Source organism: Parasteatoda tepidariorum, chromosome X2 (genome assembly GCF_043381705.1).
Source record: "Parasteatoda tepidariorum isolate YZ-2023 chromosome X2, CAS_Ptep_4.0, whole genome shotgun sequence".
Classification (NCBI taxonomy): Eukaryota; Metazoa; Arthropoda; class Arachnida; order Araneae; family Theridiidae; genus Parasteatoda; species Parasteatoda tepidariorum.
This window is the reverse complement of record NC_092215.1, coordinates 21508897-21536222: the sequence shown is the minus strand read 5'-3', so window position 1 is coordinate 21536222 and position 27326 is coordinate 21508897. Positions and strand designations below refer to the sequence as shown.

At 32.1% G+C, this 27326-nt stretch overlaps 1 protein-coding gene across 1 annotated transcript in view; it reads right to left on the bottom strand.

Annotated features, from left to right (window-relative positions):
- Positions 1-27326, bottom strand: part of LOC107440367 (pancreatic lipase-related protein 2-like) — a 152227-nt gene that overhangs the window by 69225 nt on the left and 55676 nt on the right. The window contains exons 6-8 of the mRNA XM_043048725.2: positions 25876-25956; positions 18993-19229; positions 3573-3696 (exon numbers count right to left, since the gene is read on the bottom strand). Coding sequence (XP_042904659.1) covers positions 3573-3696; positions 18993-19229; positions 25876-25956 — 442 coding nt within the window. The remainder of the gene's footprint in view (positions 1-3572; positions 3697-18992; positions 19230-25875; positions 25957-27326) is intronic.

Genomic DNA, 27326 nt, shown 5'->3' with positions numbered 1-27326 from the left:
GTTAGTATTTTGGGTGTTGGCAAAGGAATACAGCGAGAGCATATTATCAGAAGCAAGGCGTTGATACATTAGTATCTTCTCCACAATTTCAGTTATCCATAAGTTATGTCGCATTCAAACACCTTCAATGTACATTCATTGAAGGTTTACTACAATTAACATTCGATACAATTGATCACTGGTATATAAAGAGCTAAATTAAAGCTTAATAAAGTAGCGCAACAGTTCATAGAGTGCCAAGGCCTACTATTCCCATCCCAGTTTTCTTGACCATGGGCTCTGAAGCAGATTGGATGAAGGTACAGATGTTCCGGTTTAATGGTCACCCGAATGCGAACCCCAGTTTCTAGTCCCCAAACATACTTGGCACTTATAACATCGACCCACTGAAGAGATGCTGATTCAAGCTTGCTTGGTCAGGGGATAAACCTCAGACCGGGGACACGAGAGAGCAAAGCACTATCACTCAGCTATCGGGCTCCTTTTACGCTCAGCAATTTCGAATCAAAAAATGTGTGCGACCTCACGTAATCGCAATCACTGGACTTCGCACATCAATGAAGTCCTCATGTATAACGAACAATTACATCAATAATTTAAGTTTCATTTTTCATGTTTTATTTGAACTCATTATCAGCAAACTGTAAGTCACAGCGGTGCCGACTGTTGCCAAAATTAAGTTTCTTTTAAAGTAAAATATGCCACACCCAGATAAAGTGATACTCGATTTATAAATCTGATCATTGTTAATTGAATTATTCAAGCCAAGCAAAGTTCTGCGATTTATTTGCTTCTGAAATGTAAACTGGAAGTTTTGCATTTCGACCGTCACTTGACTCGCCGACCATATTAATGTAAATGATGATAAACAGGAGATAGCGAATTGAGGTGCCCACTCTACAACATATAGATAGTCTATTTCCTTTATTTCTATAATGGCGAAAACACATAGGAGACTGAAGCATGCCCAAAAATTTGCTAAGTATACAAGAAATATTGGTTGCGAAAGCAATTTTTCAGTGCTATGCAGTAAATCGATGAGTATTTCTTTATTGTAAAGTATGATTCTTTGCTTAAAATCTGAGAATTTTTCAGGTTTGAAATTTTCAACTTCTTTTGCCATATTTCTGAACTCTGCTCCGAAAAACTGGCACAATCTTGTGTAAAATAAAGACACTAAACTCATAGAAAAAGGATATAAATAAAAATAAAAGAAGCACTTTGTATATGCGATTGTATTCAAAACAAAATCATTAAATGGATAACCATAGGCTAATATTAACTTCGTTGCATTTGCACCATCTGTCCTCATCAGGATTATAAAAACTGGATAAGTAAAAAGAATGACGTACAAGGGCAATACAGCCCATTTATTATTCCTATAGGCTTTATCTTTATAAATTAGCTTGAATTTTTTCAGAAAGCGAAAAATTTCTTTTATTCTTAACAGCATGACGGACCAAACCCCAAGACTTACAATGGGAGTTAAAAGGCTAGTGATAGTTATTTGCCATATTAAACCAACTGACATCAGTAAAATATACAAGATCACAAGATTATCTATAAAAAGTAGCACAGTTGTAGCTAAAAACATCCAGGATAGCAATACTCTCCATTTTCTGACTGATTTTTGATTCCACGAAACGGCCCATAAAAGGATTTTCAGAAAACACAAACTCCCATCGCTACATCTTGCGAGTTCAAAAGCCATCTTTCTGCAAACTGTTTATTTCATTCATTTATTTATTTTATACGTAGAGGCCGATCAATAACCCATTATCAAACTAAAAGCAATAGTAAATTTGTAACAAAGAGATTTCTTAAAGATGCGCTCCATTATAGTTTAATTTCGATGTAGAAAAATGAAAACGAGGTGTCATATCATAAGAAGAATCATGGCAAAATTAAACTTTGTTATGTTAAAGAATCAAATAAAATAAAAAGTTATTAGTTTTAATAGCTTTTTACTTTTTCAAAGCGTATTGTATCTCTAAAAAGAGTTGCCTTTTTTACCAGAATGTTTAGAATCGGAATTATGTGAGAATGATTTATGCTTTTAAAATAATCAATAATCTAATAAAAAGCAATTTCTTGAGGTATGAATGAGTCAAAGGATTTAGACGCATAGTTTAGAATAATATAAGTATTGTTGATTGCGACTGATCACTACTGTCAATCACCGATCACTATCAATCACCGATTATATTACGCAGTGGAACGTTGTGGAAGCCTGTTTTTAAAAGTAACGAATAAATACAGTGATCCAACTGGACTAGATATCTTAAATTCACGAGCCTATTCATATTGTAGATAAATAATGTTACATAATTAGATAAAACAGTGCATAAATAATCTTATAATTTGAGAAATTAGTCCAGAAGTTGAACATCGTTTCAAAGTTTGGCTGCAACAGTATGCATCTCTTTCACATCCTAATGGCTTACAAACGAATAGAAAACTGAAAATTTTCAAAATGAATAAAAACTCAAAATCTCTGAAGGATTAAAAAGTGAAAAACTCTAAATGACTAAAAACTCTAAGTGAATAAAATCTCGAAAATTCAAAAATTAAAAATGAATAAAAACTTAGAACTCGAAAAGAAAAAAACACGAAAACTGAAAATGATTAAAAACTCGAAATGAATAATATCTCGAAAACACTCACTTCATTTGGGGTTGGTCGTTGTGGGCTTCTTTCACAGACAGTGGATCGAACCCTTACCAGGTGTATTTACCTGGTGAATAATCATTTTAGCTGCTCACAGATGGAAATGAAGATAATGTTTCCTATCCTCCGTATAGCTCGAACACATAAGCTTACTCTTTGAGAATGAATAAATGAATAAAAACTCCAATACTCGAAATGAATAAAAACTCAAAAACTCGAATTGTATAAAAATTCAGGAACTTGAAAACTTAAAATGAAAGAAAAAAACTGGAAGACTCAAAAATTAAAAATGAATAAAAACTCAGGAACTCAAAATGAAAAGAAAAAAATCTCGAAAACTCAAAATGAATAAAAACTTGAAAATACTGTGTGAAAAAAAAGGTGTGAGGTTTTATTTTTCTTCAGCTCGTGGATCTAATCTTTACTAGTTGCATTTACCGGCCTTTTAACTGCTCACAGATGCAAGCGAAGATAGCATTTCTACCGTCCCACTGCCACCCACTCTAAGCCTACTCCGTACTCGAAATGAATAAAAACTCGAAAACTCGAAAATAATAAAAACTCTAAATGAATAATAACTCGAAAAATCGAATTGAGTGAAACTCGAAACGAATAAAAACTAGAAATGAAAAACAAGCCGAAATCTCTGAATGAATAAAAACTCAAAAACTCTAAATAAAAACTCGTAAAAGTGAATAGAAAAGAACTGGAAACGAATAAAAACTGAAAAAATTGAAATAAATAAAAACTTGAAAACTTAAAATGAATAAAAAGTCGAAATGAACAAAAACTCGAAATGAATAAAAATTCGAATATGAAATCCGTTGAATTTGTCATTGCTTTATTCCATATGAAATTATACTTTTAATCAATTAACAATAACAAATCCTTCTAAAGTAACATACCTGAGTGGGACAAAGAGTGGTTTTCTGTCTCCTCGTAGTAATAATAATAGGTTTCCACTTTTAGAATGGTTTTCTAAACCAGGATCAGTATTTTCTAATGTCATTTTCAATCGATATTCATAAACTGAAATAAAAAATAATTGATATACTAATGAGAAATATACAAATTAGACCATGCAAAAAAATAGAGTAAAAAGGAAATTTTTTAAACTTTTTCCATGTTCATTTTTAAAGATATGTTTGTATTTGTACTTTCATTGATAACTTTGAACAAATTATGAATATTCATATAGAAAAATCGCTACTCTTTTATGTTCGATGTTTAGTTTTAATTTACGATTTTTCCAAAGATTTAAAATGAAAAACTTGCAGTAATTATTAAATTCTTTTGTAAAATTCTAGTCAATAAATCTGGTTTCATGAAAAATTTTGTATTGCCAACTTTAAAGAACTTTCTATCCATATATATATATATNTATTAATTAATTATTTTTTTGTTTTTTTTTCAAAAAGGGTTGGAAGATAACATGCATCTCTCTACCACTTGATTTATATTGGCACAGATTGTAGGGACTAATTTAATTTTGCTATATCGCTTAATCAACAAAGAAATTGTTAAACCCTTACACCTGTGGCGTAGATGGAACACCGGTGTCCCTCTTATATCTATTTACTACAAAAAATATATTTTGGAATTTTTTACTTATAGAAGCAGTCTAATGAAAAACAGATACTAAAAAAATTTGTTCGATCATAGGATTCATATTTGTATTAGAATATAAAATCCATAAAAAAATAGATCGAATTTTTTATTTTCATTTATATTCAAAAGTTTTTAAATAAGTGATTTTGCAAATACAAGAAATTTAGATGATGAGTAAATGCTTCTCCTAGATCTAAATAGCTGCAAATAAGAGCAAATTGGAAAATTTCCGTTTGGAACTAAGCAGTCTTTCGAAGATTTCATCTTTAATATGTAAATAAAACTCCGGTGTTTCATGCTATTTTTCATAACAATAAGTTATTTGAATGCTAAATATAGTATTTTTCACTAATTTTGACTTATTAATACAAATTAATGAAAAAAGTCTGAAAACATGTTTAATAAAAATTCTGCGTCAGAGAGTAAACTAATAGCGGTCAAAATGACCGCAATGGTCGTTTTTGGGTTAATTCCGAGTTTATTTTAATTCATTATTTTTCTTAATTTTATTTATAATAAAAAATTTTAAAGTCTTCATGCAATGGAACTAATTAATGAAATAAAAAGTATGTTGAAACTTATCACAGTTAAAGTATTGTATTTTTAGCGAAAGAAAAGGTATAGAGAATTCAAAGAGTTCTGTTTTTAGTAACACAATTTTTCTCCGTGATTCTCAAAGAAAGAAAAAAAATTCTTTGGACTTTAACTGTAGAATAAAGTACCTGCTTACTATTACTCTTCAATTTTCGTTCAAAGTTCGTGTCAGTTAGAATAAAATAAATTCTTGTACACTGGTACTAAATTCTACGAATCGGACTTATTACCTTTAGGTAGAGAAGAAATTCTAAATTTACAAACACTTGAAGAAAAAGGCAATAAAATAAAGATTTTATGCGTGGAAAAAGATTTAAACTAAAATGGCATTTGCACTATGCAGCTCACATAAAGGGACTTTGACAACATTTGTATTTTTGTAAGTAAAAAGAAATTTACTTAATCTAGGCAACATCAAAGCTAGTTGAGTGTCAAATTGAATTTAAACATTAAGCTTTATTCTATTATGTATTTTTATTACTTGCGTAAACAATACTTTTTGTTATAAAAAATAACCTATTTCAATTTTATAGGCTTGTTTTATTGATTTGAAATCGGACTCCGCTATAGTAAACCGCCTCTGGACCTAGCATTAAATCCATTATAAACGATGATTCACTATATGAAATTCACTATGTCTAGACTTTATCAAAGTTAGTAAAGTGTCAAATTGAATTTATATATTAAACTATGTTCTGTTATGTATTTTTAGTATTTACCTAAGCCAGAGATGCCAACTTGATCCGGTCAGCAAATATATATTTAAAAATGGTAGTTTATCAATTGTGATTCTTGGTTTAATAAATTCAATTTAGTAGATTTTTATCCACCACTATTTCTAAATAATTCGTAGGCTTATATTATTCACCACTTTATAGTACTAATAGCAAAGTTTTTGCCTTCTATTATCAGACACGGTCGAGCAAGGTTCTCCTGCAAGACCAGTTCCATATCATAAGCAACGATGAACTTCACGTCACGGCTGTAGCCGTGGGTCAGTCCGAGTGTCGCAGGGGCCAGACCCCCAGGCGGTCGGGCTTCCCAACTACAGTTCCTTTGCTTCCAAAGTCTACCCATTCACCCCAGCCATCACCTCCTACATCAAGAAGCCTCCACACGGTCTTTTATAAGTAGTCCGCGCAGGCTGTTTAAAAAGTGAACCAATTGTGCGCATGAACCCAAAATCTTTTATAAAAGTATTTGAGAGAAATTTATCATATATATTTGAGAATTGAATCTGTAGTGGTTGACAAGTGAATAAGGCAAACCAATAATATTCATAAATAAAACAAATTTTCAGTCATATATTTGCTACCACTTTCTTATTTTAACTAAATTTTGTATAATATGACTCGTTCGGAAAGTGGATATCTCACCTCATCGTCATCATCTTCAGCATCAACAACTCAACTCACAAAAATACACCTTACAGCAAGGGGGATAAAAGCGAGTAGCAGAGATCCCCCCCACATCATCATCAACAGTCAACAGTCAAAGTGGATATCCTTCACAGTGGTCTGATCGGACTACCTGTAAAAAACCGTGTGGAGGCTTTCAGTTATAGGAGGCGTTGCCTCAGCCCTTTTCAGGGCTCTCCGTAACGGATATGGGAGGCGCTGCCGAGCCTAGGCAAAGGGACGCGGAACTATGCGGAACCCTTGTAGTACCGACGGGGACGGCTATGCCAGAACCGCACGGGCTGCCTGGGAGCTGTATAGGATCCAACATGGTTAGGTTAGGCAATGAATATACCTTCCCCAATATAAATAAATTAGGACTGGAAGAGGAAATTCTAGTTAAGGAAAAAGTCGACAACCTAACAGAAATGAAAGATGGNGACAGAATCAAGTATATCATCAAGAGGAATCCCGATAACGAAATGCAGGCGATTGTCTCTATTTTAGCCAGCTACATAGAACAATTAATAGATAGAGTCACAATAGACGAAGACAAAATATCCTGGTTCCTACAAATAGAGGGCTATTATAACGAACAGATGAACTGTGAGATAAAAAGTAGTACAGTTAGCAAGATAAATACTAAGAGCGAAGGTCGCTTTGGAAGGCGCAAAATACTTACTCTAAAAGAGTCATTATCTAAAAAACAGTCATTTATTGAGAGGAAGGCTTACCCCCAGTCCCCCTATCAAATAAATTTAGTTTGCTAAGTGAAGATCTGAATACTAATGATAATCATATGGATACGGATAATCAAATTGATAACTCTGAGATTACTGTGGATAACAACCACAAAAAAAGAAAAGCTTTGCCAGAAAAACCTAACGCTACTAAAAAAGCAGCAGTTGAGGAAAACATCCAAATAACTCCGGAAAATAATTCAGATGAACCTGATGGTAGTGAGGCTAACGAAGCATTCATACAACCAGCCAGGAAAAATCTTAGACCACGTCCTATTATAATAAAAGGAGAATTCGATTATGAAACTTTTTACGAATACACAAAAGAGAATAATATAACAGATTATATAGCTAAAGAATCCTATGGCAACTTTACTATAAAACCAAAAACTGAAAAAGCTCATAGAGATATAAGAAAATATCTCGAAGATAAGGAAATAGGTTTTTATACCTACCTTCGTCCATCTGAGCGCCATCTTAGAGTGGTCATAAGAGATGTACCACACGGATATACAAATGAATGTGTCTACGGACTTCTATTACATCATAACTTTACACAAGTCGTAAGCGTTAGAAGAATGACCAGAAGAAGGAATGGAGAAACTATTTATCTCCCACTCTTTATTGAAACATTGAAAAGAGAGGCAAACTACAAAGACATTTATGGCCTCAAATCTATGAATAATTTCAGAGTCAGAATAGAAAATTATAAAAGCAGATCAGGCACAGTATCACAGTGCCACAACTACCAAAATTTTTATCATTCAGCCTCTGCTTGAAATCTCCCACCGAGATGCGTAAAATGTGGTGGCGATCACATGACCAGTTCATGCAATAAGCTAAAGGAAGAAGAACCAAAATGTTGTAACTGCGGGGAAAACCATCCCGCAAGTTACAGAGGCTGCCCTAAATTTTCCACAGCCAAAAGGCAAGAGCCCAAAAATTCAGGAAGGATCTTCCATAATAAGACCTATGCTGAAGCTGCTAAAAATCAGAAACAGAAGAATTAAAAAATATCGTTAATAAAGCTAGAAAAGTTTTCAAAGACTTATGCGGTCTTGTGGCCATTGCCAACGCAGCTAACAGACTACCAGCCCTTAGTGAAGCTGTAGAAAAATTAAATGAGGAAAAACAAATAGCCCATAATGGATAGGTCAAAAAATAGATGGAAACCAATTCAAATAATGCTTTGGAATTCTGCAAATCTTACTACAAAATTTTCGGAATTTATTAACTTTATCCATGAACACGATATTGACATAGTTCTCATTACTGAGACCCACTCTAATGCTGCAAATAATTAATTCTTGGAGGCTTCTTGATGTAGGAGGTGATGATGTCTGGCAGAGTACCTATCTTAGACAAACAGTATGTAGTAGCCACCGTTTCTGGTGTTGAGGTAAAATTTTTTACGGTGCTTGTAGCCACATTTTTTATTTACTTTTTTACTGTTACCCTTCGACCTTTCACGTTCTAAAGAGGCACCGACGAACAGGTGTGAATGAATTCCGCACATTCCAAAAGTGTTATTGTTGTTGTTGCTTATCCCCTTAGTCTAGAGCCCTAGACCAAGTCCAGAAGATCATGTCGCATCAGCAAGTCATAGACAGTCTCTCCATCACTCATCAGTTGCCTCACAGAGGCACCAATGCAATCCAAAAGATGAGATGGAGAAGCGATGGCCGAGCAATGACAATAATAAGTCTTTTCTTTCGCTCTGAAGGTCAAACACTTCATATGGCCGGTCCTAAGTCTTGACAAAGCTGTTTGAGCAAATCCGGGACAAGTGCACTGCAGGGATAATCCGGGGCATTTGGCGGCATACCAATCATGATCTGGTGGGTGCTTCCACGCNATTATAAATGAGTTTGACCACCACTACATATAAGTAATTACAATAAATATATCAAAGCATAACAATCCTTGCGCAAGCTAATTTAAGCGGGATCAAAATATAAATTTATTCTGAGTCAGATTGTTTTTCATTTATTATTTAACAACCACTCTAAAAATTCATTCTCGGAAAGAGTGAAAGTTGGCAGGTATGGTATATATTATTTATTTTTTAGTCTTTTTTTTTCAAAAAGAGTAGGAAGCATCTCTCTACCACTTGATTTATTTTATTGGCACAGATTGTAGGGACTAATTTCATTTTGCTATATCGCTAATCAACAAAGAAATTGTTTAACCCTTACACCTGTGATGCAGATGGAACACCGGTGTCCCTTTCATATCTATTTACCATAAAAAATATATTTTGGAATTTTTTACGTATAAAAACAGTCTAATAAAAAACAGTTACTAAAAAAATTTGTTGGATCATAGGATTCATATTTGTATTAAAATATAAAATCCATAAAAAAATAGATCGAATTTTCTATTTTCTTTCATATTCAAAAGTTTTTAAATAATTCATTTTGCAAAAATAAGAAATTTGAATGATGAATATCTGTTTCTCTTAGATCTAAATAACTGCAAATAAGAGCAAATTTGAAAATTATTATTTGGAAGTAATCAGTCTTTCGAAGATTTTACCTTTAATATGTAAATAAGACTCCGGTGTTTCATGCTATTTTTTATAACCATAAATTATTTGAATGCTAAATATAGTATTTTTCGCTTATTTTAACTTATTAATACACATTAATGAAAAAAGTCTGAAAATATGCTTAATAAAAATTCTGCGTTGGAAGGTTAACTAATAGCTCTCAAAATGATCGCAATGGTCATTTTTGTGTTAATTCTGAGTTTTTTTTAATTTATTATTTTTCTTAATTTTATTGATAATTAAAATTTTAAAGTCTTCATGAAATGGAATTAAATAATGAAATAAAAAGTATGTTGAAACTTATCACAGTCAAGGTATTGTATTTTTAGAAAAAGAAAAGATATAAAGAATACAAAAATTTCTGTTTTTAGTAGCGCAACTTTTCTCCGTGATTCTGAAAGAAAGAAAAAAAAATCCTGCAGACTTCAACTACAGAAAAAAGTCCCTGCTTACTATTACTGTTAAATTTTCGTTCAAAGTTCGCGTCAGTTTGAATAAAATAAATTCTTGTACACCGCTACTAAATTTTACGAATCGAACTTATTACCTTTAGGTAGAAAAGAAATTCTAAATTTACAAACGCTTGAAGAAAAAGGCAGTAAAATAAAGATTTTATGCGTGGAAAAAGATTTAAACTAAAATGGCATTTGCACTATACAGCTCACATAAAGGGACTTTGACAACATTTGTATTTTTGTAAGTAAAAAGAAATTTACTTTATCAAGGCAACATCAAAGCCAGTGTCAAATTGAATTTAAACATTAATCTTTATTCTATTATGTGTTTTTATTACTTGCGTAAGCAATACTTTTTGTTATAAAAAATAACCTATTTCAGTTTTATAGGCTTGTTTTATTGATTTGAAATCGGACTCCGCTATAGTATACCGCCTCTGGACCTAGCATTAAATCCATTATAAGCGATGATTCTCTGTATGAAATTCACTATATCTAGACCATACCAGCCAATTCTTCCTGATTTTCCGGAAGATTTTATTTTTATATTTAAAGTGGTAGTAAATATATACTATTTTTTCTTTTATAAACATAATTTTTAAATGATTTTGATCACCACTATTCTTACAAAAATTAAGCACATATATTAATATGCGTTACTATCATGGTTGTTAACTTAAGGTTTCTCAAATACAACGCATTTGTTTGCTTAAAATTGAAGTTTTAATTCCATTTTAATACCACTGGGAAAAATGATAATGGAAAGGATTAAATGTTGGCAGGTATGCAACTTGATCCGGACAGCAAGTATACATTTTAAAGTGGTAGTTTATCAATTGTGATTCTTGGTTTAATAAATTCAATTTAGTAGATTTTTATCCACCACTATTTCTAAATAATTCGTAGGCTTATATTATTCACCACTTTATAGTACTAATGTGTGTCTCCAGTTTTCAAATCCCTAATTAAATGCAGTTACAAATTTTTAAGTTTTAGTTTAAGCCTCTCTGAGTGCCTGGGAAAAAGAGTATGTTTTTATTTATTAAGAATTTTGTTTTGATGAACGTGTTTCTCCAAAAGTATTGGAACCACCAAATGCTAGATCTTAACTTTTTCTTATCTACCTCTCCAAAAGTGTTTTGGAAAAATATTTAATTTTGATCTCTACTGTAAATTTGTTTCGCTTCTTCAAGAACAGCGTGTACTCTCACCACCTCATCGTCATCATCTTCAGCATCAACAACTCAACTCACAAAAAATACACCTTACAGCAAGGGGGATAAAAGCGAGTAGCAGAGATCCCCCCCACATCATCATCAACAGTCAACAGTTATGACCCACTAGTCTCNAGTCATTTCTTGAAAGGAATGCTTACCCCCAGTCCCCCTATCAAATAAATTTAGTTTGCTAAGTGAAGATCTGAATACTAATGATAATCATATGGATACGGATAATCAAATTGATAACTCTGAGATTACTGTGGATAACAACCACAAAAAAAGAAAAGCTTTGCCAGAAAAACCTAACGCTACTAAAAAAGCAGCAGTTGAGGAAAACATCCAAATAACTCCGGAAAATAATTCAGATGAACCTGATGGTAGTGAGGCTAACGAAGCATTCATACAACCAGCCAGGAAAAATCTTAGACCACCTCCTATTATAATAAAAGGAGAATTCGATTATGAAACTTTTTACGAATACACAAAAGAGAATAATATAACAGATTATATAGCTAAAGAATCCTATGGCAACTTTACTATAAAACCAAAAACTGAAAAAGCTCATAGAGATATAAGAAAATATCTCGAAGATAAGGAAATAGGTTTTTATACCTACCTTCTTCCATCTGAGCGCCATCTTAGAGTGGTCATAAGAGATGTACCACACGGATATACAAATGAATGTGTCTACGGACTTCTATTACATCATAACTTTACACAAGTCGTAAGCGTTAGAAGAATGACCAGAAGAAGGAATGGAGAAACTATTTATCTCCCACTCTTTATTGAAACATTGAAAAGAGAGGCAAACTACAAAGACATTTATGGCCTCAAATCTATGAATAATTTCAGAGTCAGAATAGAAAATTATAAAAGCAGATCAGGCACAGTATCACAGTGCCACAACTACCAAAATTTTTATCATTCAGCCTCTGCTTGAAATCTCCCACCGAGATGCGTAAAATGTGGTGGCGATCACATGACCAGTTCATGCAATAAGCTAAAGGAAGAAGAACCAAAATGTTGTAACTGCGGGGAAAACCATCCCGAAAGTTACAGAGGCTGCCCTAAATTTCCCACAGCCAAAAGGCAAGAGCCCAATTATACAGGAAGGATCTTCCATAATAAGACCTATGCTGAAGCTGCTAAAAAATCAGAAACAGAAGAATTAAAAAATATCGTTAATGAAGCTAGAAAAGTTTTCAAAAACTTATGCGGTCTTGTGGCCATTGCCAACGCAGCTAACAGACTACCAGCCTTTAGTGAAGCTACAGAAAAATTAAATAATGAAAAACAAATAGCTCATAATGGATAGGTCGAAAAATAGATGAAAACCAATTCAAATAATGCTTTGGAGTTCTGAAAATCTTACTACAAAATTTTCGGAATTTATTAACTTTATCCATGAACACGATATTGACATAGTTCTCATTACTGAGACCCACTCAAATGCTGCAAATAATTTTAAAATTGTTAATTACAATACATATAAGACTGATAGAAAAATTTGCCTTGGTGGCGGCACTGCTATCTTCGTTAAAAGAAGCCTAAGGACTACCTTATTTAGCAATACTACAAAAGATGGATTCGAAGAAACCTCAATTCTGCTCTGTCAAAATAATAAAGACTTCATCAAGTTTACATCATTATATAATAAACCAGGCAACATCATTACAGAAGAGGAAATAAATTCCCTACTCCCAAATAACATGAACTGTATACTTGGCGGCGACCTAAATGCCAAAAATACTATCTGGGGTGCCAGTGTCAATAATAAAAATGGCAAAAATCTTCCCAGCATTATTAAAAAACAAGACCTCATTGTTGTTGCCCCCACCGAGCCAACCTACTTCCCGCACAACATCCACCATCAGACTGATCTCCTTGATATTTTCATAGTGAACAATCATATAAACCTTATCTGCTACACTGTTACTGAATTATCCAGTGACCATATACCGGTCATTGCAGTTATGATCATACACCAAATGGAAAACACCACTAATACAAAGAGAATAAACTGGGATCTCTACCACAATGTACTTACTGAACAGGGTGAATACCCCTTGCCAAATAATGAGGCTGACGTTGAAAATAATATCAATCAACTAACTAATGAAATCCAAAAAGCTTTAAACGATGCCATCACAACTATAAAAGATGCTGATAATTATCAAAAACTACCAGGAGACATTAAAGAGAAAATTCACAATAAAAACTATGTAAGAAAACAATGGCAAAAGTATAGAAATCTTACTGATAAAAGAGAACTCAATAAACTTATAAAAGAAATTAAAGAACTTTGTGTTAACCATCACAACAATAACTGACATGATAAAGTTGCGATCATAAGTATTACCGATCAGACTATCTGGAAAATGTCCAAGTCACTTAAAACCACTAAAGTTATAAACAAACCTATTATTTTCAATAATAGGAACATTTATAGTGGCGATGATAAAATCAAAATATTTGCTGACGCTACAGAGAAACAATTCTCATTAAATACGTTCCCCAGTAATATCTATGCTGATGAGCAGATCAACTTAATATATGACAATTACTTTATCAGCAACAACAGCCGCAATCCCATTGATAGTGTTAATCAAGTTGAACTAAACAATATCATTAAAAAACTAAATAACAGAAAATCTCCTGGTGAAGATAACATTAATAATCGAATGATTAAGCAATTATCACTAAATAAGCTCAACGATATCATGAACATCTTTAATGCATGCCTCAGCCTGAATTATTTCCCCACAAATTGGAAAAATGCTATCATCATTTTGTTTCCGAAACCAGGCAAAGATTCAAGACATCTTGAGAATTTCCGCCCTATTAGCCTGCTTCCCACTTTGGGAAAAATTCTAGGAAGAATTATTCTTACCAGACTTGAACCACTACTAACCTTTCTACCGAAGGAGCAATATGGATTCAGGAAGAAACTATCTACCACAGAACAACTGATCCGCTTAATTAATTTTATCAGCGACGGTATCTTCAAGAAAGAATCCACAGCCCTGCTGATGCTAGACGTGGCAAAAGCGTTTGACCGCGTCTGGCATAAAGCACTAATAACCAAACTTATCAACCAAAATCTACCCTACAATATTCTTAAAATTATTGACTCCCACCTCAGCAATAGGACTTTTCAAATAAGACTGAACAACCAACTCTCTATTAAAAAGAATATTCATGCGGGCGTGCCGCAAGGCAGTATCTTAGGTTCGATCCTATATTTAATCTATACAAATGATTTTCCCTCCTGCAATAACCAAATCAACCAAATGATAGCATACTATGTCGATGACACGGCAATAGCCATTAGATCTTTAAATGCGAACCAAGTTGTAATAAATATGAACAATCTTATTCCCACTATAGAGACATGGTGTGAGGTCAATAAAATCCTGATTAATGCGGAGAAATCCTAACTAATGCTGATCAGCAGAAAAAAGAAAAAGAGAAACATCAATAATAATGTTATTCTCTTCGATAAAATCATCCCTATAGTTAACCAAGCAGACTACCTAGACCTCACTATCAACAACAAACTAACTTGGAACCTGCAAGTTAAAAAAGTTATCAATAAGGCTCATGTTGCATATAGTTGTCTGAGACCAATCATAAACTCTAGCTCTAACCCTGAATCTCAAAAAAACGCTTTACACAATGTGTATAAGACCTATATTAACTTATGCATGCCCTGCCTGGGGATATATAAACCTAACTCAACTAAAAAGACTTGAAACAACCCAAAACAAGCTACTGAGACGAATCACAGGTGCTCCATACTATCTACCAAATAATGCTATCAGAAATGACCTGAAATTAAATACCATCAGCGAATATATTAGCAAACTAGAAATCTCATTCTTTAGTAATGCCTAAGACCGAGATCCAGTAGGCTTTAATGAACTATTAAATAAGGATCTACTACCAGATATGATACAGCACAACCCAATTACCTCGTTCTTATTATCAGATTGCATCCTCTCAAAGCGTTATAAATAATATTATCCCCCCCCCCATTATTATTACCATGGATACTCCCAGAGAGGTGAAAGGATCTTCATGTGATCGCCGACTCGGGGGTATCCACCCCTAGTATTTTACCTAACTTATCCCACTCTTAACGGTTCTCAAACTATTTTGATCTACTATCTCACATGTAATAAGCCAGACACAGAGAATAAACCTGCGTCAACCAAAGCTTCTGCTACTTCTCTTGGATCTCTTGCTAACGACAATACTACAGGCTTCGCGGACAGGTGCTCCGTATGAAAATCCAGTCTAAGTACTATTGTCGTGCTATATCTTTTAAAAAGCAAGCATAAAAGTCAAATATTAGGAAAATTTACTTTGTAGTTATTTACCAGTTTTTTAATTATTTTGGAATGTCCGGAGTAGTTGGCATCTCCGCTAAGTCATACTTTTTTGTAATAAAAAGTATCCTGTCTCAAATTTATGAGCTTGCTTTATTGGTCTAAATTTGAACCCTGATATAACGAATCGCATATTAGCCAAGCAACAAGTCTATTGTAAATAATGGTTCACTATATCTATATTTATTTTAGTACGCCAGTAGTAGTGTCGGAAAAAGTTATTAAATTTGTACAAAATTCGCATTATAAATTATTAAATAAAGAAGTATGTTGAGTCCCTCTACAACGTAGTTTCATTACAATGAAGTTTTTCCTAAAACGAAATTTTACTTGGAGGGTTAAATAATATTCAAAGCATTGTTGGTTGAAAATATTCTACATAAAATGAAGTAGTTTAACTTTTGAAACAAATCTTTCAGTTTTCGTCATTTTGGAAGCCTTTGAGATGTTTATCCCTTACATTCATGTCATTTTTAAAGAAAGTTGCATTAAAAGTTGGAATATCTGAATAAACGAGTCGCTCCCAGATGTGTTTATTTCTGAAACTAGACGTATTATTCATTTCAACGAAATGACTAGTTTTTTTTTTTTGCTTTATTTAAATAAACTGGGCACCTGGGCCACGAAGCGGCCCCTATCCCATTCATCATTAAATTACATACAGTAAGAAAAAATACATTGATTTGGCAAGCATTGTGGTAGCCATAAAATTAAAAGTGAAATAATAAAACAATGAAAAAATTCAATATGACAAATTGACGTTTTTACATAACATTAGAAATATTGATTGCAGACTTAATGAAGATAATACATGATTTGATAAGTACAATAATTGATTTTTGAAAAAGGAAAGACCTAATTGATGAAAATGACTCATTTATTTTAAACGCACTTTTAGAATGTGTATTATTTTCTTGTTAATTAAAAGTCACAATTAAATATTTTTTAACTAATCACTAGGATTTATCAATTTAGTTAAATGTATTTAAATGTCTGCAAAAGGAGACTTGAATTAACTACAAACGTACTACACTGTAAAAAAATTTGGTGCTGTTTGTCTAAGATAGGTACTCTGACCGCCACTAAGTCTGCGGCAGTCTGGAGCTATGGCAACAAGAAGAGGGCATTTTGAGGAGGTCTCTTTTTCTCTCTCCGAAACCAGTCGTAAAGAGGGACCCGGCACCCCTACTTAAAATAATCATACCTCGTTGCCATAGTCAACGCCTCCTATAACTGAAAGCCTCCACACGGTTTTTTATAGGTAGTCCAATCAGACCACTGTGAAGGATATCCACTTACCGAACGAGTCAGTTAATACAGAATATAGTTGAAAAAAGAAAGTGGTAGCAAATATATGACTAAAAATTTATTTTATTTATGAATATTATTGGCTTGCCTTAATCACTTGTCAACCACTACAGATTCAATTCTCAAATATATAACATAAATTTCTCTCAATTACTTTCATAAAAGGTTTTGGGTACATGAGCACAACTGGTTCGTTTTTTAAACAGTCTGCGCGGACTACTTATGAAAGACCGTGTGGAGGCTTCTTGATGTAGGAGGTGATGATTTCTGGCAGAGTACCTATCTTAGACAAACAGTATGTAGTAGCCACCGTTTCTGGCGTTGAGGTAACATTTTTTACGGTGCCACATTTTTTATTTACTTTTTTACTGTTACATTTCGACCTTTCACGTTCTAAAGAGGCGCCGACAAACAGGTGTGAATGAATTCCGCACATTCCAAAAGTGTTATTGTTGTTGTTGCTTATCCCCTTAGTCTAGAGCCCTAGACCAAGTCCAGAAGATCATGTCGCATCAGCAAGTCACAGACAGTCTCTCCATTGCACATCAGTTGCCTCACAGAGGCACCAATGCAATCCAAAAGATGAGATGGAGGAGCGATCGCCGAGCAATAGCAATAGGCATAAGTCTTTTCTTCTGAAGGTCAAATACTTTATATAGCCGGTTCTAAGTCTTGACAAAGCTGTTTGAGCAAATCTAGGACAAGTGCACTGCAGGGATAACCCGGGGCATTTGGCGGCATACCAATCATGATCTGGTGGGCGCTTCCACGATGAATTTACCCTAGCTAACTTCAGTGAGTGAACCTCAGACACTAGTAGTTTAGAGGAAGGGGAAGTAATTCCCAAAGTGTGTTCCAAAAATGTTCCAAAAGTATGGGAAGCAGAAGAGGAGAAAGCTTGTACAATTTTTTTTCCAATGCCTACCTAGAAAATGACCTTTGCCATACAGGCATCTGAAGGGCAGATTTGTAGGCCACTGTTTCAGGAGCACCAATTAGGTAGGCCAACATTGCTCCTTTAGTAAAGACAGATAGAATCAAAATGGAATGAACATCCATACCTTGGCCGGGATTCAAACCCAGAACCTTTCTGAAACAAGGCCAGCTCCCTGGCCCCTACACAGACCTGTCGGCAGCTTGTAAAAACATTAATTTTAAAAATAATCGGTGACCAGAGGTCACACCTGCAATTTACTTAACTAATTATTTGTTTGTTTATTTAGTGACAATACATGTTTTAACACATTGCTGACCGGTCACGAGTTAACTCGTGTTTTCGTGGCCAAGCGTTGGTGACTGGTCACGAGTCACAGCATTCATGTTAGCAGTGATCTCGTGGGGAATATTTTAAAAAGTGGACATAATTTTCCTTACTTTTCAAGTTTTACTGTTTAATTTATTATAACTTTACGAAACCTGACATATTTGCAAAAGTTGTGGTGTACCATTACACGTAGGTGATTGTTATACTTTTTATTATACGTAAAAGAAATATTAAGAGTTGAATAATAAATAAAAAAAATTTAAAGTTTATTTATAGTGTTTTACTTCCACGTCCGTTCCACAGAAAATTTGCCAGTCAACAGTGTGTTAATATGTATAAGTATCTGTTGTTTCATCACAAAAAAAATCGTTTAAAAAACAAAAGCATTTTTAGTAATATATTCACATTAATTCTTTGAAATAATTGCTATTTTGATAATTTTATATAATTTTTTGCACAATAACTACAGTTCTTTGCTTAGAAATGTATTTAGTTTTTCTCAGCACTAAAAATGGTGGCAATTGTACAATTTTCTAGCTGTTCACTATAAGTGTATGAAATAACGGTAGATTAGTATGATATAACGCGATAGTGTATGAATTCACTACAACCTAATGTTCAATATATACCGGGTTCTTATTTGCGAGGCATTTATTTTAAACTTTAATACTGATTATACTCCTTAACATATAGCTTATTGTTGATAATTTTTTCTGGATAAAGTTAACAAACTTTGCACTATTTTCTTCTTTGTATATAAAGGGAAATATATGTATAGTGAAATAATTATCTGTTTTACTTACTACAGAAATTAGGATATGATCCAGTAATTAAATACATAGAAGAAAAATTAGAATCCTTGTAAGGTCGATATTGATCAGCTCTATACCCCAATGGAGCGCATCTGGTGCTATCGTTGCCACAATTGCCACATTCCCCTCTCTGGAAAGCCTTATAATTTCTGCACCAATAACCGATCATTTTACAAGTACGATTACGAATAGTAGATATAAAAAGGGCAGATGCCCCTTCATGGCCACCTACAAATCAGAGAGCAGATAATTAGAGTAAGAAAATATGTATTCAGACACTTAGAAAATACAATATTACATACATATAGATATTCGAAAACTATCAAGAGTAACGAGATTGATGTTCTAAATTCAGTAGAGAATGGGAAATTTTAGAGAAACTATCATTTATCTATTTCAAAAGTATACAGCTTGCAAAAAAAAAATGAAAGAATTGTTCCTGAGAAATTGTACTTAAAAAAACGACTTTTTTCAAATTTTGATTTCTCAGGAACTATTCAACCGATTTCGCTCAAACTCCGTAGCTACAAAAGCAATAATATTAAAAAAATTAGCAATACTACTACCAATTTTCAATTTTTTCCTGGTATGTATTTTTTTCTTTAAATATTAGCAATTTAAAATATAATATCTAGGGGTAATTACGATTGATTAATTGCGGAGATAATAAATAAATAAAACTTTATTGAGTTTCTACTACTTTTTTTAAGTTTTAGTCCCCTGTGGCATTCCAGCAATCAAAATTACATCATTAACATACGTTGTACATTACTTACATGTAAAGCAAAAATATTACTGGCATGCAAATTACTATGTTCTTTTCAAAATAATTTACAGGGTGTTAGATATTTAAAAACCAAAGCTTTAAGAATTTTTGGTAATTTTTCCAACATTTTTAGCGCCTCACCATGAAAGAGCAGGAGTAACGTAACGTGGCATATGAACTTTTAAATCATTTATATGTAGTGGTGTGGAAAATAAACTCAAATGAACAAAAAATAATGCATTAAAACACAAACTTAGATGACATTGGAATAAATTTTTACAGAAAGCGTATAAAGTTGGCAGTTCTGAAATTATTTGAAATCACCTCATTAGTAAACTGAAATAACAATACTAGAAAGAGTTGCTGATTTTAATCTTTTTTAATAGATTTTTGATTTTGATCAATCACCACTTTTTATATTCTTAAATCCATGTGGTATTTGTTGTAGTCACTCTCAATAGCAAATTGAAGAAAATATGTGATATAACAAATGTATAATTTAATTAACCCACAAAGACATTTATGGCCTCAAATCTATGAATAATTTCAGAGTCAGAATAGAAAATNATACTGAAGAACGTTAGAAAAAAAAACTCCTTTTTTTAATGACAGCTATAAGTTAGCAAATGTTTCTAATCTACTCCTTAATTATTTAAAAGAAAAAAAATCGCCTCCTGTCTCATTTTAATCAATAAGTTTTAGGCTAATGAAAAAATTCCATTTTTGTACAGACCCATCGGTTGAGCTGTATAAAAATTTTATACAGCTCTACCGAACAAACTAATTGAAAATTCAAGGGCTAAATTTATCTTTTCAGATAAATTTTTTCATAACACTGGATCAGGGGCAAAATTTGTTCCTTTCAGCCGCTAACCAAATTTCAGGAAGGTAGAGCAAATGGTTTTGAAATTATAAGAGACACACTCTCAGACAAACTCTTCATTTTATTACAGATTATAAAAAATATTCATATTTTTCTTTGTTAAATTTTTTATAAACTGAATTACTGCTTGCTCCCCTTTGCATGTGAAAAATGTATCATATTGATAAATTAATTTTAAAAGAGAAATGCTCTAATAATTAAAAAAATTATTTTCTCAAAAGCATCTAATGACAATTTCTTGAAGGAATTTCTCCAAAAATCTCTATTAAAATTATAGAAATATAAAACTTAATAAATTGAAGTAAGGGACCCTGCAAAATTTAATAGAGAAATTCTCTAATAATTAAGAAAATAATTCTCTCAAAGGCCTCTAATAATAATTTTTTAATCTGATAGACACGTAATACTTAAGGGTTTGAAATAACAATCTTACTTATTACATAAAAATAAATTGAAAACTTTTGTATTAGATTTATTATTTTTATAAATTTCAATTACTGAAACTGAAATTACAAAAAGTGCTTATAGATTCATTCAATGTTTCTTTCATCTTTTATAACACATTACCATGAGAAAATAATAATTGAATGCAAAACTTTTTCCATCAAACTAATTCAAAAGAAAACATATAAATGTAGCCCTTCAAAGGTCCTATCTTGGTCAGTTTCCGAATGAATGTTTTAAGATCACAAAAGAAAACATTGTTCAATGAAAAGAAGAAAAATGAAACTTCCTATTTTGATAGTAATTGAATCTTTGAGTAACAACATTAAGAAAAACATCAAATCTATTTCATTTAGAGTGTAAATAAAAGAAGTTACTCTTCATAAAGGTCGAAAAGTATTTTCATTGTCGAAGTTGATAAAATTTTTTACGTATATGATCTATGGTTTCTAGAATATCACTGATAAAAATAGGGCTTGCTCAAACTTTATATTATTATTTTTTAAATGTACAATGTATTATTCATGCTTTAATAATTTTAAATGTTTTATTAATCACTCTGTCACAAATTATTTACTACATTCGAATACTTTGTACTAATTATTCATATTGATGATTTTATGATTTTGCTTGGAAGTTTTTCAGAGATTTCAGGCGGCTATGCATTTACTTGCCATTTACTCAACAGTATTTGTTGTTGTTGTAGTTGGCCATTAAGGCATAAGAGGTACTATTGTTCTTGTTTTCCAGTGGCTCCATCTACGGGAATGGGACGGCCCATACTACACTAATACGTCACACCCGTTTGTAGTTCGGACCCATTCATACATCCATTCATTTATTCATCCACTGATCGTAATTTTGACCTGAACCAGAGAAAGATCAATCTCCAATTCAGTACCCCCAGAAGTATTGATTTATTATGGGAACATGGAGGACTTTGTGACCCGATGTATTTAACTTGCACCAGTCACTATTTACTACACTGGGAGTCTTCAGGAGGCTGAATTCGAACTCCTCTTCTCACAAACGTAAGTCTAGTGCCTTACCAACCAGGCTATCCCCTCTATCATGTATTTTCTATTTTGAATAGGTCCTTTGTGGTCAGTGGTCTATGTGGTAGCTGTTAATAGGATTCAAGCACCTTGCTTGAATAAATGAAAATTAAAAGAAGCAGCAACAGCTTGCTTTAAACCGTGTGTGACTTTAAATGTAGATTGATGGTCAATGTGGGGAAAGGCTTGATCGAGTTGTCAATATTGTTGTAGTTGAATCTGATGCTATGAGTGGATCTGTGATTAATTTATGGAGATTTTTATTTATTTTGATGATTGTGATATGAGGCATCGGAGGTAAAGTGAGCAGCTATTGGTCTGAATTTTGTATATATATATTTTTTGTAGTTTTCAAAGTTGAATATCTGGTTGAAGTTCACTGTATTGTATTTTTGGGCCAGGCCAAAGAAATCTGCATAAGAGTTTTAAATCTTGTCTTGTCTGAACTGAGCACCTGGGCCGCTCAGTGGCCCCTATCTCATCCATTATGATTCTCTTTTATATTTGTAGTAAATCTTTATGGCTAACGGTCTATGTGGTGGAAGTAGACGCTTCCTCTTACAAGGTTTATTAGGCATTAGGTTCTTTTATTAAAAAAAGTGGTAGAGTATTTACTTTTTTAACTTAATGGTAATGCTCTAGCTTAAAGAAGCACAGCATATATAGCACAAAAGAGCATGTACAGTGTTCCAAAAAACTGACGACCCTAAATAACTTATCCTAATGATCGGATCTTCACATTTTGGGACTCAATCTTAATGGTTCGAGAGGCTGACCTCAAATATGTTAATTTATTAGTGCAGACGATATTTTAAGTTAAGAAATCAGACTCAAAAGCGTACTTTCTCTGAACAAACATACCTTTCTTTCGACGGATTCTGATTTTTGGCCCCTAACATATTGCTGCAATCTGGAAAATATTCTCCCCTTAATTTGGATTGGAGAGCAATCCAAAGTTTGCGCCCCTTAATGTTTATTTTACTTTTTGTGTATTTCGCCATTGCTGGAGATTTTTTTAAGCGAATTGAAAATTTTTTGTACACAATTATGAAATTTGTTTTTCCAAAGATTACTCCATGCAAAAAATTCATTTTAGTAAATATCTATTATTATATTATTGTATTTTATTATTTAATTATTTATTATTTTATTTCATTATTATTTTATTACTTATTATTTTATTTCATTATTATTTTATTATTTTATTTTATAATTTTATTTATAATAATCGAAAAAATCTTGTGCGAAGAAATTGTGAGGTATACAATTCTTTACTTCATTGTAAAATATGTAATTTTGCGTGGCAAATTATAAATTTTGAGAGATATCGGCTTAATAATTCTCAAAAACTCGAATTTAAAATTTCGACTTCCTTAAAATTCAACTTCTCAGGAACAATATTACCGATTTCGCCCAAATTTTACATTTTCTATGCAAACTTGCATACTTTAAAATGGTATAAAACTTTTATACCATTGTATACAATTGTATAAAAGAATAAATTTTTAAATTGTAAAATTTAAAAATGTTTCTACTATTAATTAATATAATAATAAAAAATAATAAATATTTAATAATGACTTTTATATTTGTGAGCAAAAAATTTTATGAGTCATATCAGCGCCGATAAATCAGTGAGAGCCAATCAGGGCTGGTTAGAGTAACCAGAACAATTTTGAGTCGAAATAATGGCAAGTTTCCTCTTTTGCGGGCAGAATTTTCTTGTAAATCTTAACATCAATATATTAAAGAGACTGAAAAATGTTTAAAAAATACATATTTTGATTTTTTAAGCTGATTAAAGATAAGGTTACTTTATGAATAAACCAAGGACATTATTTCAAATACATGACATGAAATAAAATGCAACTAAATCTAGTTGATTCAAGAAAAGAATTCAAATTCTCATTTGACTTCGTGTTTCCATGCACGTTTATTGATCGAGATTTTTGTTTGTTTCCATTTAGATTAAATTAGAAATATTTGGACAACAACAAGCAAGCAGATACATGAGCAGTCGTAGGTATGGAATCTATTAGCATAATAACCCTTCTTTTATTACGATTGTGAGACGCAGGGTAAGATATATGAACAAAGTATTGTTGTTTATCGTTCTTGTTTATCAATATGAAATTTTGAATAAAAGGGTGGCCTTAGAATCATTCGAAGGAAATAAAATTTCCACGAACATTGAACATTATTTTATTTTTCTGACAGCATCAATAAAATAGCCTTCTGGAAAGAGAAATTGCTCGTTAAATCTCAGCTATGCCGTAATAACTGAAATCCATCTTGTTAAACTTAGTATCTCGTTTAATCAGGACTCGTCATTAAGGAGTTCAAATGTATTTTGCAAATAATATATACGAACATAAATTTACTGATAAAGAAGTATTATCTTAAATGTCAAGTAAGACACTATGTAATAAACCCTGATAATAAGATATTGCATAACAGCCATTCTATTACAACACTTTAATTCTATTTAATAACTGTCGTTGAACAACCAATCCAATATTTTGGGTTTGCGGCTATGTTGAACTTGGAAGCTTTGCATTTTTGCATTCAATCCAGAAGACCAGAGAACTCCTGGATCAAATATTGATATAAATTTGCCTTCATAGGACTTTTTAATGGAACTAACCCGAATTTGCTGTTCATAGAGAGGAAATCCGGACTCCCGGTGGCTGAGTGTTAGCGCTTCGCGCTCCCGTGCCACAGTTACTGGGTCCGATTCTTAGGCCGGGCAAGGTTGACTCAGCCTTTCATGGGTCGATAAATGAGTACCAAGCATGCTTGGGAACTAAGCACTGGGGGTTCCGCGTTCGGCTGACCGGAACATCTGCTCCTGCACCCCAGAGCTCAAGGTTAAGAAAACTGAGATAGGCACAGTAGGCCCTGGCCCTCTATGGGCTGTCGTGCAACTGAGTTTAGCTTAGAGAGGAAAACCACGGATGTCCCACAGTTAGATTGACGGCAAGCGGATTTCACTAAGGCATGTAAGAAAAGTATTATTGCTTTCCGTTTTTTTTAAAATCAATATGTACTTTTTGAATTAAAGTGTGCCTTGAAATTCTTTCGAAGGAAAGAAAATTTACATGAACCTTAAATTATCTTTTATCAGACAGCCTTCATAATTAATTTTCCGGAAGGCGAAATTTCTCGTTAAATCTCTGTTATGCCGTAATAACTGGAATTTACCATGGAATCTCAACATTAAACTAAACAACTATTAAAAAACTCTCTTGTTAATATTGGTATCTCGTTAAATCAGGACTCATAAAGGAATTCAAAAGTGTTTTGTAAATAATATGCAAGAACTTAAAATTATGTAGTTAAAAAGTATCATTTTAAATGCCTTGTAAAACGAGACATAAAATAGAAAGATTTGTTAAAAATATATATTTTTTCTTCTTAAAGGTACTTTTCTTCTATATTAATTTACAACGGGATTATAAACAAAGCTAAACAAAAGATTTAAAAAATTGTCACACTTTCTACCTGAAGGAAATATTATCCCCATAAAAGAAAAACTTGATGTATGCCAATTTGCTTATGCTCTCAATCTTTCCCAAAAGTGTTATAATTCTCTTCGCATCTTCCAAATTTTCATTTAGCTTGACAATAATGGGAGGAACAATGGGGACAATACCCTGAGCAATTCTTTTTATCCTAACACTAGTAGTAATAAAAGGGGAGGAGGAAAAAGCAAATTGTTTGGCTTACCTTTATAATGGGGTTGGACAGCAAAGGTTTGGTCGTTTGGAAAAAAGTCCACGTGTCCCAATTTGTGACATCCCCCGTGTCCTATAAAGGAAAAAAGTTTGTTTTGTGGTCAACGGTAAGATAGTGTCTCATTTATTAGATACGTAACTCAACAGGAAAACAAAAACCACAAAATATGAAAAGAAAAAAAAAACAAGAGGGTAATATTTTATACCAGATATTTCAAAAAACCCATACTTTTATCTTTCTGCTTAGCTGTTTATTTTCTATTATCAAGATATTTAATTATGAGTATTTGGCAGAAACTGGATTAATATTAATACATTTGGTCTAGTTTGCATTTGTTCATTTTTTTAAGTGAACAATAGACTATCCTTTATTTATAATATTATATTACATCTATTAATTCAAAACCAATAAATGTTTATTAAAGCAAAAAACAACGTGTATAAAGCAGAAATGAAAGTATATTAATAGATACCAGGAAACTTGGTATATCGCGATATGATGACGATATGATCTTGCGATATGATCTTTCACTTGTGTTTTATTCGTATTGTTTTATGCTTTAGTCTGCGTAGCAAAAAATATACATTATCATTTGTTAATTATAAATGTTTCTTAACTTTTTCTATCTGAACTATGCAACAAAATACTTTTTAAGCCAAAACTTCAACTAAAAAAATTTAAACTTTTATGAAATATTAATAAATTTATTTTATGACATCATAACTAACTATGAAATCATTTGTACATCATTTGTAACTCATTATGACATCATTTGTTATCATTTCACGAATAATGTCAAATACTATCAAAGAGCATAGAGGAGCATTTTCAGAGTGGCTATAATCAAAAAAAAGAAAAAAAAAGTGATTTCAAATTATTTTATTATAGATTTAGTAAAAGGCAGGCTTATAATTCTATGATGTATTAGATTTACCACTACCTAATTTGAAACAAAAATCATGCAAGCATAGTCAAAACGAACACGCATTAATTATATTAAATATATTATAGTTATTTATATTAATTATATTATAGTTATTTATATTAATTATATTATATTATAATTAATTGTATTAATTATATTATATTATAATTAAGTATATTAATTATATTATATTATAATTAATTATATTACTTATATTATGTTATTGTTCCTTGATGAGCAAATATCCCTGAAAATTTCAGTTGCCAGCTTATTCATTTAAGATCCTCAACTATGATTATTTCATTATTCGAAATTATTTCAAAAGACATAATTTGAAATACTATTTTTTTTAGTACATAAAACAATTTTGTGTGTCTTTTTTAAAAGCTTTCGGAAAAGTTAAATCTTTTTTTTAGTTAGGTTAACATTTGATTTTAAAAAAAAATCAGATTCAATTTGTTCTAATATCTACTCCGAGAAAATTTGAAAATAAATATATATATATATAAATATATAT